A 20,350-nucleotide genomic window follows, 5' to 3' on the forward strand; every position below is an offset into this window, starting at 1 on the left:
ACTATTATATTTTATAGGAAAAATGCACAAGTACCCCCTCAACCTATGTCTGAAATCCCAGAGACACATTTATACTATACTAAGGTCCTATTACCCCTTGAACTTATTTTATAAGTAATTTTCTACCCCTTTTTAGCTTACGTGGCACTAGTTTTTTTAAAAAAGTCAACCACCATTGGACCCACAAGTTAGTGCTACGTAGGTCGAAAAGGGGTAAAAAAATTATTAATAAAATAAGTTCAGGGGGGTAATAGGACCTTAATATAGTATAAGTGTGTCTCTGAGATTTCAGGGATAGGTTGAGGGGGTACTTGGACATTATCCCTATTTTATATTAGAAGATATCAACGATAAACTAGAAATGATGAGGGCAACAACGTTTTGTTGTAGAAGAAAATCGTAACATATTATCACTGATATTGTGGAAAACATAACAACAGTTTGAATTATAAAGAAAAAATGGAACGAGAAAAAGAAAAGAGAGAAAAGAAAACGAAAATTAGTAAAAATAAATTAAATTTGAAATATGAAACAAAACGATCTTTTTATACTTTTTTATTTTATTTTTTAAATTCTTTTTGATAATTCATAGTGTGACATCTGTTGCCACATATATCTTTTCTATTGGGGTAAATGTCGATAATTTTATAATTTTTTTACAACAAATGTTATATATGTTGTCAAGACACCACATTGGTTAAAATAAAATGTTGACACATATCTCTTTTCTGTGACATATGTTGCCACATATCTTTTTTCTGTGACACATGCTGCCACATATTTTTTTTCTGTGACATATGTTGCCACATATCTTCTTTCTGTGATATATGTTGCCACATATCTTCTTTCTGTGATATATGTTGCCACATATCTTTTTTATGTCACATATGTTGCCACATATCTTCTTTCTGTGACATATGTTGTCACATATCTTCTTTATGTGACATATGTTGCCACATATATCCTTTCTGTTGGGGCACATGTAGACTGAGTTATTGTCATGGACGAAGCTTCTTGTATCATTTCATCTACAAGGTAATAAAAAAATATTGAGATTTTACAATTGATTATAAAATAATAATATCAGTATGTTGCAATGGATGGATAGTCTGTTGTCATAAATTAACATTATGTTGCCACATATGTACCTGCTGTTGTAACACATAAAATTTTTGTCGCAACATATAAATCTTATGTAGCAATAGATGAATCATATGTTGATACAAATGTACATATTATTGCAATATTTGAATCTTATGTGGTAACAGATGATCATTTTGTTGACATAAAGTGAGATGTTACAACATATGATAACTGTTTGAATATGCACCAACATATCACTAAAATGTTACAACATATGCTAAATATTTCAACAAATGAAATATATTTTGGACGCCTGAACAACATTATATTTCTAAAATCATATCAACAAAATGACCAGAAAAAGACAACAAAAAAAAATGACTTTTCACTACATGATAACAATACATATACATATCCTCAAAATAAGGATTTTTTGAGTTGACTGATCTTCTTTCAAAAATAATAAATAATACACACCATTAAGTCGATTATTCAATTTTTACATCTACAGAACGTTTTATTGTTCATTAATCCAAGAAAAAAACTTCCAAAAATTTCAAAAAAATAATTTACCCATTTCCAGTCGAACACGAATACAATTCAAAAAAATAAGAGAGTAATGGAGGACTGGAGAGGAAGAGTAATGAATGGAGAGAAAGAGTAACGACGAATTTCCGAATTTATAAGGAAAAAGAAGAACTATCCCCAAAGAGAGGAAGAAAAAAAGAGAGAGAAGACAGGAGTAAGATAAAAAGATTTTTCTTTTTAAGTGGTTTGGTTTGAATTAAAAGTGTGTTTTTTTGTATTTTATAAAAGATTAGAAAATTTTAAAAATATTAATTTGATCCCAAATTTACTTAATTACATTTTAAAGAGCATTTGACCAACTCATAGTCAATCTGTCAAACAAAAACAAGACTTATTTGACACATTTCCCTTAATTTTCTCATGTTAATATCAATAACGTTTTACAATACGTTAACCTAAAGCCCATTTTATAGCTAATTTTAAAACTAAACCTTTGGGCTTTCTCTTGAAGCTCAAAGTCATTGATTTTATCAGCAATCTCTTCAGCTTAGTGCAAGAACTAAACCACTTTTTTTCTCAAACTCAGCAAAAAATTCACATTCTCCCCAATCTCTTCCTTAGTTGGGTTCTCCTTTTTCTCAAAATTAGGATCCGTTAAAGTAGTGTTGATGACTTGTTGTATCAATTACTATGGAATGAGTTGAAATTGATTGATGCCATGAATGAAAAAATGGAACTCTTAGAAATTGAAGTTTAAGATTTAAGGGGCTTAAGGTTTTAAATGGATATGGAGGAGCATAGTATTTATAAGGTGGAGCTATGATTGACTTATGAAGATGAGGGAGATAATAAATATAAAATGTTGTTGTAAGTAATATTTGAGCTGTAACATGTGTTTTGAGGTATTGAACCGTAAAATGTCAGTGACAGTAATGTTTGTTTTTTTGTCATTAAATTTTTTTTGAATAAAATAAATTATAAAAAATTATTGTGAAAAAAGATTATAATTATTTTGAAAAAAAAATTAAAAATATATTATTTTAGTGAATTGATATGAAATAATTATTTGATCAAAATTTCCTTTAAAAACTAGGAGAAGTATAAGTTGTTTGTACAAATATCACACGTATGTGAACCCATTATTGACCTTCTTTGACAATATAATTGTTGAGGACACATTTTTTATAAAAGCAAATGTTGCGGCTATTTTGTAGGCCATCCTCAAAACTTGTTCATACTCTACTAAAATCCAACTCCCATTACAACTACCACAAATCCAGCAAATGTCGTGGCCATCCTCTAAACTTGTTAATTTTCTACTAAAACCCAACTTCTATCATCCCCATTACAACTACCACAAATCCAGTCTTGTATTAGAAGACACATTTTTACCTTTGCTTAAAAAATGTTGCAACGAAACTCACATTTATCAAACTCATGGCTTCATGCTACATCGTGCTTTAGATGAAGACAACTTCATTCTCAGCCAATTCATTCACAAATGTTCCGCCCTTGGCTTTGTCAGCTATGCATATTCAATTTTCACTTCCAACCCAAATCCAAACATATATCTTTACAATACTTTGATCAGTATTTTCTCTAGACAACAACATTTATCTAAAGATGCAATTTGCCTTTATAAACAAGCTCGAACCATTGGCTTATATCATGATACTTACTCTATCCCTTTTGTGTTGAATGCTGTAACTTGTCTCATCACCTCTACGCAAATTCATTGTGAAGCTATTTTAACTGGATTGAACAATGATGTACATGTAGCAACGTCCCTTGTACGGATATATTCTTCTTTTGGGTGCATTTCTGATGCACGTAAGGTGTTTGATGAAATGCGTAACAAAGATGTGAGTTTGTGGAATGCCATGATAGCGGGTTATGTTAAGGCTCATGATATGGACACCGCCAAGTACCTGTTTGTTAATATGCTGGAGAAGAATGTGGTTTCTTGGACTACCATCATTGCGGGCTACACTCAGGGGAATCAGTTTTCTCAGGCTATAGGTGTCTTCAGGAAAATGATGAGTGTGGAGGTTAGTGCTAAGCCTGATGAAGTAACCATGTTAGTTGCACTTTCAGCTTGTGCCCACTTGGGTGAGCATGAGTTGGGTGAATGGATCCATAGTTATATTATAAAACACAGGTTTCGTAGAACTGTATCTCTTAACAATACACTTATTGATATGTATGCGAAATCAGGAAATGTAAAGAAGGCAGTAGAATTGTTTGAAAGCATGGAAATTAGGAGTGGTGTTACTTGGTCAACGGTGATTTCTGCATTGGCTGTCAATGGATGTGGAAGAGAAGCAATTAACATGTTTTCTCGGATGGAAATGGTTGGAATTAGGCCAAACAGTGTCACCTTTATAGCACTATTATCTGCATGTAGCCATGCAGGACTCGTGGAGGAAGGCAGATTGTATTTTAAGACAATGGAAGAAAATCATGGTATTAGTCCTGACATCAGACACTATGGTTGCATGGTTGATCTTTTTGGGCGTGCTGGTTATCTCGACGAGGCTGCAAATATGGTTAAAATGATGCCGTTTGAAGCAAATGCAGCAATTTGGGGATCACTTCTTGCTGCAGCCAGGAACCAAGGTCATGTTGAACTTGGGGAGCAAGCTCTGCAGCATCTAACTGAAGTTGAACCACATAATAGTGGAAATTATTCCCTTGTGTCCAATACATATGCTGCTCTTGGTAGGTGGAGTGAAGCTAGGGTAGCAAGAAAGATCATGAGGGACACAGGAGTCCAAAAGTCGCCAGGCGGTAGCTTCATCAAAGTGAAAGATAAAATTTATTATTTCTATTCAGGAGACAGATCACATCCTCAATGTGAGAGAATATACAGAGTTCTATCACACCTAAACAGGGCGTCAAAGACGATACTGCATGAATATTGGGAATATGTAGAGCTGCTTGATGCTGATAGCCCTCAAGAGGACCACTTATAAGACAAGGGGTAGGATTTTGCATGACTTCACTGATTGTTTCAAGGACCTCAAGCTTCAGAGAATAAATCAGCTAACGTTGAGCAGCTTTAAGTTTACCTGCATGTGAAGTAAGTAGGACTTAAAAATAGCACAGTTTAAGGTTCTTCATAGCACTTGACATTAGAAAAAACAGAATGTATTATGTAAATCAAATTAATACCATTATTCTTGCTTCTTCTGTTCCGAGCCCCCACTTCGAATCTTCTATTGGTGACTGGTACCAAGTTAGCTAGATTCACTAAGTTAGTGACAAATCATGCTTGTAGGTTACAAATTTTAGCTTTTTTTAATTTTTTGAATTAAGTTCCACCTGGTTGTTGAATTTTCATGGTTTACAGTGGCAGGAAGTATTTACCAATGGATTTTGTGCTCTCAAAGTAAATATTCCATCTAAATCTAGTGAAGCTGTTGTCACGGGTCTTCCTTTGTATGGTTTTCTTTCTCTTAGTGCTCTAGTTATCATTTTTTATTAAAATGATCTATAAACTACATTGCAATTTTCTGGCAAAAGTTCAAAACCCCCGAAATATTGACTTCCGACCAAATACTCTTAGCCATTATTCCTCTGTATTGTATTTGCTCCATTTCTCCAGCTTAGCAGATGGATCCTCATTGCTTTTCACTCTATCCACTACCCCTGACACGTGTAATTTGAAAGCGGACAAGGTTTCTCGCGAGTGAATGATGCCCATCTTTGCTTTTGCTTTGAATCTTTTACTGAACAATCTCCCTGGAATGGAACTGCCCTTTGACAAAGACTCTGGTACAGCGCAAAGAACCCCAAGAATATTCATTACTTCAACATCAATAGTAATCATTATGGCTCTTATCCCTCTTTACCACTCTTTTAATTGGTAACCTCAGATTTAGTTGTCCATCCATCTGAACTATCACCCACATACCATGTTGAGTAGCAGAAGATAAAGATTACAGACAGCCCAATATATTGCCGTACCCTTTAAGTTACAACCAGAAATCACCATGATTAACGGTAAAATAGAGCTGCATCTTTTCCAGCTGTGAATTGATGGGTTTCTTAAAAGGGTTTTAACAAGGTTTTCATCGGAAGAATCCATGGAGTTTCGATGATTCTGGAATGAATATTGAGTTTCTCAATGGTCATATTTGTGTAGTTGCATATGCAGAAACTGACATCTTGAGATGTCCAGAGAAACCTAGGATTTTGTGAAGATTGGTTTGTAATTTTATTATTGTCAATACGTAGTCAAAGTTTCCATTTTACTTTTATGGTTAAAGGTCATAGGAAGAATGATGTAAAAGTGTGATGTTCTGTGTCAATGATAATTCTAATCCAATAATAAGAATGTCATCTTTTTTGGGGGTTAATCAGTTGGAAGCAGTTCGAAGCAGTCTATGGTGCTTCGGAAATTTCCAATGAGAATCTGGTGACAAAAACAGAACTAACTTCAAGTAAAAATGAAACCTAGATTCTAAAAAGTCATTTATTTCCCGTTTAGATTAACTTATTTTTGGGTGCTTTTGACTTTTAAGTATATATATTTTTTGAGGTGTTTGGAAAGATTATAAAGTACATTTAAGCTTCCACTTTTAGGCCAAAAAAGCTTTAAAATAAGTGAAAAGTCGAAAGTAGGGTACATCTACATGTGTTGTGAAAGGTGGTCGCCTCATCGCCAGTGGCGAGAGGTGAGGCGAGGTGAACCTTCATCGCCTAAGCTTTGTGGCGAGGCGATCTTCAAAAGGCGACGCCATGGTGACAAAGGCGAGAGGCGATTAAGGCAACAAAGGCATCACCTTTTGTATTATCTTAAAATAAAGCGACCAATTTAGGGTTTTAAAAGTCAAAAGGTAATTTTAGGATTATCTTTCTAAATTTGCTTAGTTGCACTCATAGACTACAACTACGGCTCCAACCAGTCGGCTCAGCTAGACTTCTCCGGCGACTCCAAAGTCCAATCAATACATATTTCTTCTTTTCTTCTTCTAATTTCTTCTTCTTCTTCTTCTGTTTCTTCTTCTTCTTCTTCTTCTTCTTCTCTTCTTCAGATTTCTTCTATTTTCTCCTTCCTCTGTTTCTTTTTCCTTCTTTTTTTTCAGACTTTAGAGTACTTCTACCTTGTTTTTTTCTCAGCGTTTTGACTTTTTTTTTTTTTTTCATTCAAGTTCTAGACTTTTAGTATGTACTATCTATTTTCAGGTTTTGAATTGAAATATTGGGTAATTTGTTATTGCTATTGAGATTCGATTATTTATGTATGCAATTAAATATTTAAAATTTTGGTATTAATTGCCACCACACTTCAAAAAGGTGAGCGCCTCACCATAACCTTTTCACCTTTCGCCGTCCATAACGCATCTACTTATGACTTTTAACTTTGACTTATAAGTTACTTTTTATAAGCCCATCTAAATAGGCCCTTAGTGCACTACAGAAAGGGGTAAAATTCAGCATGCCATACCAGCACACTGTGTTTAATATGCACACATTGATTGAGGCTAAAGTGTTAATAGGTGAATACTTCAGTTGAGGTATCTACATGAAAAGAGATGAGAACTTTAAGGGGCTGTCTATGTATTTGTCCATTAAAGGAGTGAGCTTCCCAGTTTCAACCTTCTCAGTTTTGGGGTATGGTCAGGAACAAGTCATTAGCACTTCTCAGTGACTCAGGTTGAACAAACCAAATGCAGTCCTTGACATGTCTCTTAGCCCAGGCACTATTTTTTTATCTGGAATTCTTGTTAACTTTGCTTAAATTTTTCGTATATACAACTTGCTGATCTCTGTTACATACTGCTTCTGCACTGTTATAGTTTACCGTAATTTCATGAAACTGTAGTGCATTATCTAGTTGGATGCACATAGCTTGTTGTTGAATGCATAATTTAAAGTTAATAGAAGATTTGGTCTACCTTAGGCTAGATTTCTTTTTGAGATTTAGGTGAAATTCATGTAAGGGTCAACGAGAATTGTTTTCACATGTCCTCACACCTGGTAGTTATGCAGCTCCAGCTTTGATAATATTAGCAAACTAGAACTATCATACAGAATAAGGGTGTATGCATAACGACGAGGGGTTTTTGTTGCCAACTTCTAATGGAGGCATAATAAAACAAAAGTAACTTGTTGAGGGACAAATTAGGACTTTTTTCCTTTCTTTTTGGTATCTTACAATACTTTAAGAATACTAAAACAAAATAGTAAGATGCATCTCGGAAAACATTTAACGTTCTAAAGAGTTGAATTTACTGTTTAACTCATGGGATTAAATATTTGGTACGTGTACATATGGTGACCTTTCACCCTGATTTGGAGAGTCATGAGATGGCACTTAAAGGAACCACCACTACACATGTTGAGACCTTGTTACCTTCCATATGTAATTCCTGCATTATGAACAATTTGAGCTTGGGAATGAGATTATAACCTCTCACGGTTGCCTAGCAGCCAATGAACATCTATCTTTATCTCTTGGATGAAATACAGCATCACTTGGTACCTAGTTTTTGAAAGGAAAACTCCAAATGTGCATCATGTCTGGCATGTCATAGGTCAGTTGTTTAGAGAGTCAAAGCATAGAAGAAGTCATGCCCAAGACCTAGGCTTGCAAATCCCAATGCGGCAAGAGCGCTGCTATATAAGATGTGTACTTTTGGTTTCAAAAGGCTAAGGAACCCTGTGAAGATGCAATTTGAAAAATTCATAAGACAGTGAACGTATACTTAGATTATGCTGAAGTTAAAAACTAAGAAGGCAATCTCCTTTTTCTTGTTTATCGCAAAAGACTTTATACTGACTCAAAAAAGTAAAGATGTTTTTTCTCAAAAATCTTACCTCCAGTTCTGCTGTTGTCTAGTGGTTTGGGAACAAGGTAATAATCCATTTGATTTGATTTGCAAATGGACAAAGCGCTGGGAGATCTTAAGTCATAGTGGAAGGGCTTTGTTCCTTCTCTAACACATCCAGGGACATGCATATTCTCTAAGTTACTTTCTTCCATATCATGCATTTCTTCGTAGTTTGGTTTCTTCTTTGAGCTTGAGGGACTCTCTATCAGGCCTATGCTAAGGCTGTTGACCTTAGATGCTGAGATATTATTTGTCTCTTGATATGCAATGTCTGGCATGATCAGTTTAAGATCATTCAAATCAGCAGGTCCACTGACCTCAAATGTTGAATCGAGTACCTGACCTTGTGTTCCATTCAGAGTTATTGCATCAATATTGCAGGCTGTACATGCTGAATATGACTTCTCATAAGCGATAAAGTGCTTAAAAACTGCATGAGACACATTGACTTCTTCTAACTCGGAGCTCAAATGGTTCTCCATATCAACTAATTTTGCATCTCTATGCTTCGTGTTTCTTGTTCTCAACCCCTTGCCTGGGACCTTTTCTTCATGTAAATCTGCCACAATTCTGCCCCTGACCCGTGCTTTATTCTCTGGAATTGGTATCGCAAGAATTCTTTTGTTCTTATGAGTGGAACTGTTTATATTTGCTGCACATTTGTGCAGTTGAAGCCAATTATCAACCTTTGAGTGGTTTTGGGTTGATATTCTTTCCATTGTATTTGCGTGGTTCTTTTTGCTGAGTCTCAAATTACACTTTTTGTGTATAGAACCTCTTTCTGATAGATGTTGTTTTGCAAAATCTGCCACCTTAGTGTCACTATCAGATGTGTCTTCGCTGAATTCTATCTCATTATCCGCACTGAATTTCGTAGTTGGACTGATAAGGCAGATAGTTTTGGAAACACTGCTCTCTGAGTAGCATTCTGATGCTCCTTCTATAGGGACATCCACAGACTTGGCACAATGAGTGGATCCTTTCCCTTTTCTAGGAGGAAGCGAGGATCTACTTTTTAAAGCTTGGAATTCTACTCCAGCATTTCTTGATTTACTTCGGCTACAAACAGTAGGCCTCATGAATCTAGGGAAGTCTGCTAAAGGGGTAGATGTGACACTATCTTTCTGAAATCTCATGTTAGACCCTAACCCTTCAATGCATACTTCTGAGAGACCCAATAGTTCAGTTAAAGAGGGTGGTGATATTATTGTAAGCTTTCCTAGTTTCTCATTCAGCTTCTTGATTTCCTGTGTGACATCATTGGGTTGTACTCAATTTGGTTCATCTTCTGCAGCAGATTATTTATTGCAACTTCCTTTTCTGCCTTAACTTCCTGTAATTGAACATGTCATTGTAGAAATAGAGAAGCAGTGATGAAAGAGCAGGAAGTTTGCATCTGGATTCCGAGGTAAGACAGCCAATTCCTTATCTTTTGGATGAACAAGCCGTTAAATGTTAATTATGTCTTCATAATGGCATATCATGTATAAAGAGTTAATCATTTATGTATATCAGGAAATTCCTCTTGTGCTTGTGTCATGAGCGTGTATATTTTTTTACTTTCCTGCTTGAAGCTAAAAACATTATTATGGCAAAAAAAATAAAAAATCAATTTTTTTTTAACTGAATTGTTGTTTTATAATCACTAACTTATTTTTTTGAGAATGGCAACATGTTATTCATTAGCACAAAGATTGTTAAATTATCTCTAGATTTAATCATCTCCCTTTTTCTCCCTAAAAGGCTTTGTCTTAATAACTTCAACTTGTTAGGACCATATATGTTCCTAATGGTTTTTCCTCTTATGTTTATGCAACACTTTTGAATCATGTAGGTCCGTCCAATCTAGAAGAGCTGCAACTTATCTTTCATACAAGTTAAATACCAAGTCAAAGAGCCTTCAGTTCAACTTTAACTTCGGTATCTCTCATTTCAACTAACATTAGCTCCTAACCATCTGTTTCCTAATGTGCTGTTCAATTCCTGTTAAATTTATCATCTCACCATACTCAAATGTCCTATAGGCCTTAGGGTCTTAGAAAAATAACTTAGCCAAGAAAAAAGGGGTGTACTGAAAACATAAAAAGATCAAATAAGCATGTTCCCTGTGTAGCAGTTTCAGTATGAGATCAGGTGGAGCCAAATGTACTCACGGTATGCATATGGATTATGAAGATGTTAGTCTACTCACTTCTGTGGTTGAAATTTGAATCAGTAAAAGATCTTATTTGTATCGATGACTCCATGCCATTAATAAATGACTATATTTCACATTCCTACTAAGGTTGTTTGTGGTTGTGATTTCAGCAAGTATTTTTGTACTGAAGTTGATGTACATCATATTGGAATTTTCCAGTACTTTTGGACAATCAGGACAACATATTGAACTAGTAATAACCAATCAATTACATGATAAGAAATGAAAAGAGAGATATTGTGTGTCATTCTTAAAAAAAGGATATATGTTGTATCTCATAATAATATAAGTAGTTGCATGATTACCAGTACTAGGCTCAGTTGATTGTTTCAGTGACTTACTGTTGATTCTTCGTTTGATCGTTTGGCTCGTGCTGCAAAATTTTATGTACACAATGTCTCGCACAAATCTTCTTCATGGGGACAAACATGAACCAGCATTAGTGTTTTAGAATCATCACCTGGATATTAAGAAAGCACATGAAATTCTGGCATTATTTGTGTGACTTAACTAAAAAGGAGTGAAGAAAATGTCATCCACTTGTCTAGATTTTGCATGTGAAGTGATAAATTCGAAATGTCTGGCATAATTGGTGTGATCATACTAAAACGGAGTGAAGAAAATGTGAAATTTTCTACTAGTCTAGATTTTGCATGTTAAGTGATAAATGGAAAGTGTCCATGTGACTCACAAGCATAATTTCTAAATGCTGCATGCTGCATATGAAAAACATTTGTTGACAGTCCAATGAGTACAAAAAATATGTAACAAGATAAGAATTTACTTGGTTCAAGTTACTAGAACAACCAGGAACATCAAAGAAATTGGGGTGTTCTATTTCCACGCATTGTACATTTCTCAATGATATTTTAACCTACTGACTGATGCTGGTCCATAGGTCTCCCTTCTTAGGCTCATGCTACTGGTTTCTGCTTCTAATATGCAAAGAAGACCAACAAGAACATATGTAGACATATGTATGTACAAGCATTTCAATCTCTCTGTCCTCTAAGATTGAATGTTGAGTTTTCCACTTACCTCTTTGCCCCATCCTACGAGCTGCACTTACAGCAAGGTTAGACTGAGAAAAGGTATGGTTTTACAATTTTTTTGATTGAATCGGTTATGTGGTAGAGGATGGTATTGCATACCAAGCCTATGTTTAATTCTAGTATTTTAATCCACATTTTGGAATTCCTTAAGCTCGCTAAAAGTCTAAAACAGCTGGAAAAAAACGCAAATCACTGAAAGTGTTCAGTTATTGCTGTCTCCTTTGTCCCATTTCTAATTCATTTTCAGCACTTTCGTTCTTTCCTTTTTTCTCACCGTCTAGGAAAATGATGTCCACAAGAAAGGCCAGGAGATCGATTAAACAACTCCCATAAAGTAAGTCTTAGTCATACTACATAAGTTACGCTAGACGTATGAAGAAGTCTAATAGTGAATATTTGCAGACTCTTTGATGTGCTTTACTTCAGAGCATGATGTTGTTCTTGTTTCAGTCCGTGAATGCAGGGTGTTGTTTGACTCTAGCTATAGGTCAGAGCATTTTTATGCTGCTTCAGAGATCGATGGTGAAGATGCTCAAGCTAAAGTAGGTCTCCTGTTTCAGTTTGACATTCATTAAGCAGCTTAATTAAATGTAAAATCTTTTTACATTTTTACCACTCCTCCAGTAGCATATTTAAACTCACTTCATTTGAATTCTTCGCTTTCCTTCACTTCAGCATACGATCCACTCGAGTATGCCTCTCTGTTTGCCAATAAAGTTTTCTGTACTTCCTTCTTCTTTTTTGGTTATTTCATGTTAAGTTTCTACCATAAGCATCACTGGATGTGGGACCAGCAATATAAGTGTTCTGTTTTTGTCAATGAAGAATTTGAATGAAAATGTTATATTAAGCCATCAGTATCTTTTACTTGAAGAAACTAATGTGTAACAGTGTAAGGTAGTGGACCCATTTCAGTTTCATCTTTAATCCCAATTTGCAGGTAACATGCAAAAAAACATAGGGACTAAGCATAGGTCAAACAGTCTGACATATAAACATTCAGCTAAGATACATGCTTACCTAGGGAATCTTTAAGAACTTGCGTCAGCTTGCTATTCTTGTCAACAGTAAACATTAGGATCAGGATCAGGATCAGCTTTGAGCTAATGGTGAAACTTCTATAATTATTTGTCTTGGATTTGCATCCGCTTGATTCCTTGAGTCAGGTACTGGTATCTAACGCCATATTTGTTGAGTTACCTGTAAGGTATGTGTCGCTTTTTACTTTGGAGGGCATGGATGACATCTCCAAGGGAAGAAAGTGAGAGATTAATTGATTTTCCCTCTTCAAATCTTCTCCCCAGTGCTTTTGTTTTTAGGACACGTTCACTTCCTCCAAGGTCGACCATCCACAGTTTGTTTGTTAACCTTCTCCGTTTACCAGCACTAATGCTGGAAATATATATGCGAATCATGCTGCATGGAGCAGACAGGAAACTTGTTTAGAGTTTTGACACCTTTGAGATCTGTGATCTATATTGTTCAGAATTATCCTTCAAAACCTGGAACAGATTCAATATAGCTACATAGACATCTCTTTATTAGGTTCGTGTTTCTAATCATAGTTGTTGAATTAGGTCTTGGGCCTAAATCAAACCCCAAAAGCTAGCTCAAAGGGAGGAAGATTGCCCAAGTCTTATTAGGAGTCCACCCATCTCAATAACCGTTAATGTGAGACTTTTGTCATTCTTTAATACCCTACCTCACGCCCAGTGTTTAGCATTTGGTGTGTGGACAATTTTAATTTCGAGGGCCCAACATTGGGTGAGACAAGCCCTGCTATGGTACCATGTAAAATTAGGTCTATAGAACTGATTATTGCCACCTAGTGCAGTTTGAGAATTTATAACTGAATGGCAGCATTGTGGAGAACTATTTTAAAATTTCTGTTGTACAAGTAGAAAAAAACAAAACAAATAATCCTCCTCCCTTTGAGCTAGTTTTTGGGGTGTGAGTTAGGTCCAAGACCTTATTTAATATAATACTAGAGTAGACACAGATCCTGCGAACGAATCTCACGGCCACCCATATCAAATAGAATTTTCACGTGCTTGACCCATTAAAATGAATCAGACTCGCACGTGAGGGAGCGTGTTGAGAATACAATTAAATAATAAATGTATGCTCTCTCTAACAGCTTAAGCTTTTAGATGAGATAGTTGCACACTTCAACAATAGTCATTTAGCTGGACTAGATAAAAGTTAATAATCTTTCTACTTAACATTTTTATATAAAAAACGAATTGGTTTACCAATGAGATCTGCTTGATGTTCGGTTGGAATTTGTGGAAGCAGTCTGAAACCACATCCTAACTTGTACAGTCTCATGGCTTGGTTCATGTCATTTACTTGGATGGTCACAAGGTTTTCAATCTCGGTTTCTCCATTGGGATGTGTTTGTATTGAAAGACTGCACGCAAAAATTATAATTTACATGAGAAAGTAGCTAACCTCGTCCAGAAAGTAGGAAGTGGACCAGAATGAAGTGTTGATCGTAAAGTAGACTAGGTTCATTTGACAGGAATAGCAAGTTGACGCAAGAACTTGCATCAGCTTGCTATATCTGTCAACAATAAACACTAGGAATGGTGACCTGCGATGTCAGTAAAGCATGCAAGCTGTGCAATCAAACAACAAATTCACAAGTTAGTTCTGTGACTTACCATGGTGGTAAAGGGAAGATTGACTTTGTAGTCTGACTATGTGGGGTGAGGAGATCTTTTAAATAGCCCATGTATATCTCCAGCATACTGAAACTGAAGAGAAATGCATGGTTACTGTCCGCAGCGTGCTTAAAAAGTGCCTCAATCGCACGGGGTACAACCCCTGGAAACTCCTCTGTGCCTTCCTGGTAGGCGTAGTTACCGAAAACATTGTACTTAGATAATGCAACCAAATACTTTCCAAAATTTTATAATAAACTCTCTTGGTGAAATCCACCTGCTAATTTTGCTTACTGGTTCTCATTTAACTGTGCTGTAAGTTGAGTAATCCTAAGAAGCGGTTGTGTATTCAATTTGGTTATGAGTTGTTTGTGTGATGAATAATAGTTCATAGAGATTGTTATGCAGTGAATACTAATGCATAATTTCTTGTTTACCTAAGTTAAGGGCATTCTTGTTTGTAGATGCTCTGGTTGATGTATCATATTCCACTCTCTACATGGTATAAAGTAATTTAACATTCGGTTTCTGAAATTGAACTCCACATAACTTAAGATTGTAATAGTAGTTTATATATTCTGATTTCTGAAAACCAAACATGGTTTAAGTAATACATTTTTGATAAGATTTTTTGTTTGCTTGTTAAAACAGTAGGATGTGTACCATTGTGAATGTTTTCCCTGTGCCCGTCTGTCCATAATCAAATATGCAGGCGTTATAGCCATCCAGCGCGGACTTGATAATTGGTTCTATTTCTGAAAACACCCTCACCTGCCATAAGAAACCAACATTCAGGTTTGCATAATGAACCAGAGAAGCTATATGCATTTTGTGTTATTTGCAATATTCAGTTTCTTTTATCATCAGAATTGAAGAAAATATGACACTTTGTATATGTCCTGGATTGGTTCATTAAATTGAAAACAATATTTCGTTTTTCTTTTCCACAAATTGAGTACTAGCTCAGTAATAATACAGCTAAATGAAGGGTTTTTTTATTTATTTAAAACCATTAAGAGCACTTGTCCCCAACTTCAAATGAAGGAAAAAACTGTCTTATTCTATGAATGTTCATCCCTTTTTGTCATGATTCAAAAGGATGCTAAGGAATAGTCGAACAATACCATCCAAGTAATTCTAGGAGTCTTCATCCTCTTTATTTTGTTATGTTTTTATCTTTTAATCTATAAAACTAGTAGATTATTTACATTTTGGGGTTTCTTTTATCTTGCTGCAGCATACACGTTTACCTTCAATATAAGTTGATTAACTTTTTAAGTGTGATTTTGCTGTTGTCCTTAGCCTAATTGTGTGATTTGTTTTCTGTGCTTTGTGTAATTTTGAGATTCTAACCTTAATTTTACTTTCAATTGGCTCGAATTTTAAGTGGTCATAATTTATGTTCCTAGGGTTTCTGATTTCACCCAGAAGAACGTAGGTGAGACAAAATTCTTCACGGTATAGATTTTCACCTTTTTTATCAAAATTATTTTGTAAACCAGAGAAATAGAAAGACAATGAGGATTGTCAGTTACAACATCCTCCTAAAAAATTATTGTCTCTAATATGGAGGAGACAAAATTGATTTGAGCACTTATAAAATTGAAGCGCATTCTCAAATACAGTTTAACTTTTAAAGGTCACAGTAATTTAGCTAATTGTATAAACAAAAGAATAGTTTAATGATTTTGTGTACAAAGAAAATAAAATTAACCAACTTAACCAAAAAACAGAAAGAGTATGAATGTTGACTATGATAAATATTTTTATATTCTATTGCTATACAAAATATTATCACACAAATATTTGAAGAGGATTGTTAAATGTAGGAGTAGTTTTACCAAGAACATATTGCTATAATAAATGGCTATTATAAAAAAAAAAGGGTTGAGAGAGAATCACACTAAGTAATATATTCATAATTAAGTAAATTTTCTATTCTATTACAAATAAAATAAAAGAAATATAACTTTATAAGGTAATTTGTATAATTAAATGACAATTTATTTAGTAATGAACTCTCTATATATAGTTGCTAGAGAAATGTTTTTATTTTAAAATAAAAATGATTTATATTACGAAAGTATACTGATGCAACAATGGAATTGAGAAAGAGGTTTCAGTTTAGTTGATATAAATGTAATATTAAAAGAGAGTATATACCTTGTGAGGAAGAAGGATGGAAAACCTTGTCAAAGCTATAAATTTTAGACTTATTGTCAACCAAATTTATGAGCATTTGATTTGAATCCAAAGCTTCAACTGACTTTTGATTGCCAATGCTTATGGGTCTTTGTTGAATCCATCCCATTGTTTTAGTCAACTTTAGCTATTCAATTGGTACAAGCAATTGTTAAAAATGAATAGTAATTGGAGTTGAAAAGAAAAGATTTGGTAGTTGGCAAATTGGTAAGATTTGCAACCATTTTTTACTTTGCTATGTTTACATATGTCATTAGTGACATAGGTATGATTTTATCCTTCTATAAATAGAGCATTCTTGCTCATTTGTAGAACACACCAAGTTAGAGAGAAAAACCATTTTGAGAGCAAAGTGAGGTATTCCATAGACTATATAAGAAAATAGTCTGTGAAGAAAAATAGAGTGTGAGCGATATTTTAGTAAGACGGAAACCAAAAGAGTGTTGTTCCTTTTGAGTGTGTAGTAGTCACTTTGAGTGTTGTAGTCGGACTACACAGTATAAAATTCCTTACTATAGTAATATCAGTTGCTTCTCTTGGCCCGTGGTTTTTTCCCCTTATTCAGAAGGGTTTCCACGTAAAATTCTTTGGTGTCGTTATTTTCTCATTTTATTTCCATTACTTTTACCATATATACTTTTGTGCTTGTCCGCGTTTTCCCAACAAATTGGTATCAGAGCCAAGGTTTTATCTGAGTATGCTCTGTGGTTGCAGCACAGTCTGAACTTCCACATCAGAAAAGATTTACTTTGATTTGCGATAACTATATTTTTTGGGGAAAACAATGGAAGCCGTAGAATGGTTAATTTGAATGGTGTTAATTATGCCATTTGGAAGGGAAAAATGGAAGATCTGCTTTATGTTAAGAATTTTTATAAACCAGTATTTACCACTGTAAAGCCTGATAATATGACAGTTGAAGAGTGGAGTCTGTTGCATAGATAGGTTTGTGGATTCATTAGGCAATGGGTCGACGATAATGTGTTGAACCATATCTCTGGAGAAACACATGCTCGAACCCTTTGGGAGCATCTTGAAAGTTTGTATGCTCGAAAGACTGGCAACAACAAAATGTTCTTAATAAAGCAGATGTTGAGTTTGAAGTATCATGATGGTTCTCCGATGACAGACCATCTGAATAATTTTCAGGGGATTATGAACCAATTATCTGCTATGGGCATCAAATTTGATGAAGAAATTCAAGGCTTGCTTCTTCTTGGTTCCCTACCAGATTCTTGGGAAACATTTAGAACGTCATTGTCAAATTCTGCTCTGGATGGTGTAATCTCTATGGATTCCGCCAAAAGTAGTGTCTTGAACGAAGAGATGAGAAGAAAAACTCAAGGTTCCTCTTCATCGGATGTCCTGATAACTGGCCCCAGGGGGAGAAATAAAACTCGTGGTTCTCAGCATAGAGAACAAAATAGGAGCAAATCCAATGGCAGACTTAAGGATATTGAGTGCTATCATTGTGGCATGAAAGGGCACACAAAGAAGTTCTGCAGGAAGTTGAAAAGGGAGAACAAAAACAAAGAGGAAACTAAAGAAGATGGCAATGAAAACTGCCTAGCCACCGTCACCACTGAAGATCTTGTTACCGTTCTTGATGCAAACATGATAAATATTGCTTGTGATGAGTCAATCTGGGTTGTGGACACTGGTGCCGCATCTCATGTGACATCAAGGAAGGATTTTTTCTCTTCCTACACTCCTGGTGATTTTGGAACCTTGAGTATGGGTAATGAGACTGTTTCTAGGGTGGTTGGTATTGGTACAATTTGTTTGGAAACTAGTGTTGGAACTAAACTAGTTTTGAACAATGTGAAACATGCTCCTGATGTTCATCTGCACCTAATTTCTGTTGGTATTTTAGATGATGAAGGATATGTTAGTACCAACGGTGATGGAAAATGGAAGCTCATTAAGGGTTCCTTGGTTGTGGCTCGTGGTAACAAACGCCGTGGTCTATACTGGACTACGGCCTCTGCTTGTGTTGATATGGTGAATGCGGTTGAGAGCGATAACTCTTCAACATTATGGCACAAGAGGCTTAGCCACATTAGCGAGAAAGGACTTAATGCTCTAGCCAAGAAGAAATTATTGTCAAATTTCCAAAGTGCTAAATTAGAAAAATGTGAGCACTGCTTGGCTGGTAAACAAAATAGAGTTTCCTTTAAGTCCTACCCTCCTTCGAGAAAGACAGAGTTGCTTGAGTTAGTGTACTCTGATTTATGTGGTCCAATGAAGACAAAGACATTGGGTGATGTACTTTACTTTGTCACTTTCATTGATGATTGCTCGAGAAAACTTTGGGTCTATGTCTTGAAGACTAAAGACCAAGTGTTAGGTGTCTTTAAGCAGTTTCAGGCTTCAGTTGAAAGAGAAACTGTGAAGAAATTGAAATGTATTCGTACTGATAATGGTGGTGAATATTGTGGACCATTTGACGAATACTGCAAGCATCAAGGTATTAGACACCAGAAGACTCCTCCCAAGACTCCCCAGCTTAATGGTTTGGCTGAGAGGATGAACAGGACGTTGATGGAAAGAGTTAGATGTTTGCTTTGTGAAGCAAAGTTGCCAAACTCATTTTGGGGTGAGGCTTTATTGACCGCTGCACATGTTATTAATTTATCTCCTGCTGTTGCTTTGCAAAGTGATGTACCAAATAGTGTTTGGTATGGAAAGAATGTTTCCTATGACCATTTGAGAGTATTTGGTTGCAAAGCTTTTGTACATGTGCCGAAAGATGAGAGGTCAAAATTAGATGCCAAGACAAGGCAATGCATCTTCATTGGATATGGCGTAGATGAATTTGGTTACAAGCTATATGATCCAATTGAAAAGAAACTTGTGAGAAGCCGTGATATTATTTTCATGGAGAATCAAACAATTGAAGATATTGACAAAGTGGAGAAGGTAGAATCTTCAAATTTTGATGGTATAGTTCATCATGATGAAGTTCCTCACACAAGTGTGCATGATGTTGTTGGGTTTGATAATCATGGTGACACCAGAATCATGTATCGAATCAACATGTTGATGTTGATAATAACAATGATATTGTTATTGATGATCATGTTGCTCATGAAGTTGTGGACGAATCAAATATTCCGCTTCGGAGGTCCACAAGACAACGGTTTCCTTCCTCCCGTTATTCACCCAATGAGTATGTGTTACTCACTGACGGGGGAGAACCTGAATGTTATGAGGAGGCCATGGAAGATGAGCACAAGAATCAATGGATTGAAGCCATGCAAGACGAGATGAAGTCTTTGCATGAGAACCACACTTATGAGTTGGTAAAATTGCCCAAGGGCATGAGAGCTTTGAAGAACAAGTGGGTGTTCAAAGTTAAAGTTGAAGAACACAACTTGAAGCCCAGGTACAAAGCTATATTGGTTGTTAAGGGATTCGGTCAAAGGAAAGGTATTGACTTTGACAAAATATTTTCTCCTGTTGTGAAAATGTCCTCGATTCGCACATTTCTAGGTTTGGCTGCTAGTCTTAATTTAGAGATTGAGCAGATGGATGTGAAGACGGATTTCCTTCACGGTGACCTAGAAGAAGAGATTTATATGGAACAACCTGAGGGCTTCAAAGTAGATGGTAAAGAAAATTTTGTATGCAAACTCAAAAAGAGTCTCTATGGCCTAAAACAAGCTCCTAGACAGTGGTACAAAAAGTTTAAATATGTTATGGGGGAGCAAGGCTATAAGAAGACTTCTTCAGATCATTGCGTATTTGTACAAAAATTTTCTGACAATGATTTTATCATCCTTTTGTTGT

At 35.5% G+C, this 20,350-nt stretch overlaps 2 protein-coding genes across 3 annotated transcripts; one reads left to right on the forward strand and one right to left on the reverse strand.

The window, feature by feature from the left end:
- The first annotated feature begins 2,761 nt into the window (after positions 1-2,761).
- Positions 2,762-15,298, forward strand: LOC101253313 (pentatricopeptide repeat-containing protein At5g56310). Of its 2 annotated transcripts, XM_069297613.1 has the most exons (7): positions 2,795-4,690; positions 9,805-9,855; positions 10,282-10,367; positions 11,543-11,735; positions 11,978-12,030; positions 12,147-12,238; positions 15,011-15,298. In XM_069297613.1, exon 1 carries the CDS (start codon positions 2,895-2,897, stop codon positions 4,581-4,583), a length of 1,689 nt encoding a protein of 562 aa, XP_069153714.1. In that variant the 5' UTR covers positions 2,795-2,894; the 3' UTR covers positions 4,584-4,690; positions 9,805-9,855; positions 10,282-10,367; positions 11,543-11,735; positions 11,978-12,030; positions 12,147-12,238; positions 15,011-15,298. The 2 variants fall into 2 exon arrangements, with proteins under 2 accessions (XP_025885963.1, XP_069153714.1); XM_026030178.2 differs by having other exon boundaries at positions 2,762-4,690; positions 11,543-12,030.
- On the reverse strand, positions 7,679-15,157 carry LOC101253618 (uncharacterized). The gene is made up of 7 exons (XM_019214457.3): positions 15,023-15,157; positions 14,360-14,544; positions 13,949-14,106; positions 12,717-13,112; positions 10,986-11,104; positions 8,434-9,780; positions 7,679-8,275 (listed from the first exon to the last, which is right to left on the reverse strand). Exons 6-7 carry the CDS (start codon positions 9,581-9,583, stop codon positions 8,160-8,162), a joined length of 1,266 nt encoding a protein of 421 aa, XP_019070002.3. The 5' UTR covers positions 9,584-9,780; positions 10,986-11,104; positions 12,717-13,112; positions 13,949-14,106; positions 14,360-14,544; positions 15,023-15,157; the 3' UTR covers positions 7,679-8,159.
- Positions 15,299-20,350: the final 5,052 nt, after the last annotated feature.

Source organism: Solanum lycopersicum, chromosome 1, assembly GCF_036512215.1.
Source record: "Solanum lycopersicum chromosome 1, SLM_r2.1".
Lineage (NCBI taxonomy): Eukaryota > Viridiplantae > Streptophyta > Magnoliopsida > Solanales > Solanaceae > Solanum > Solanum lycopersicum.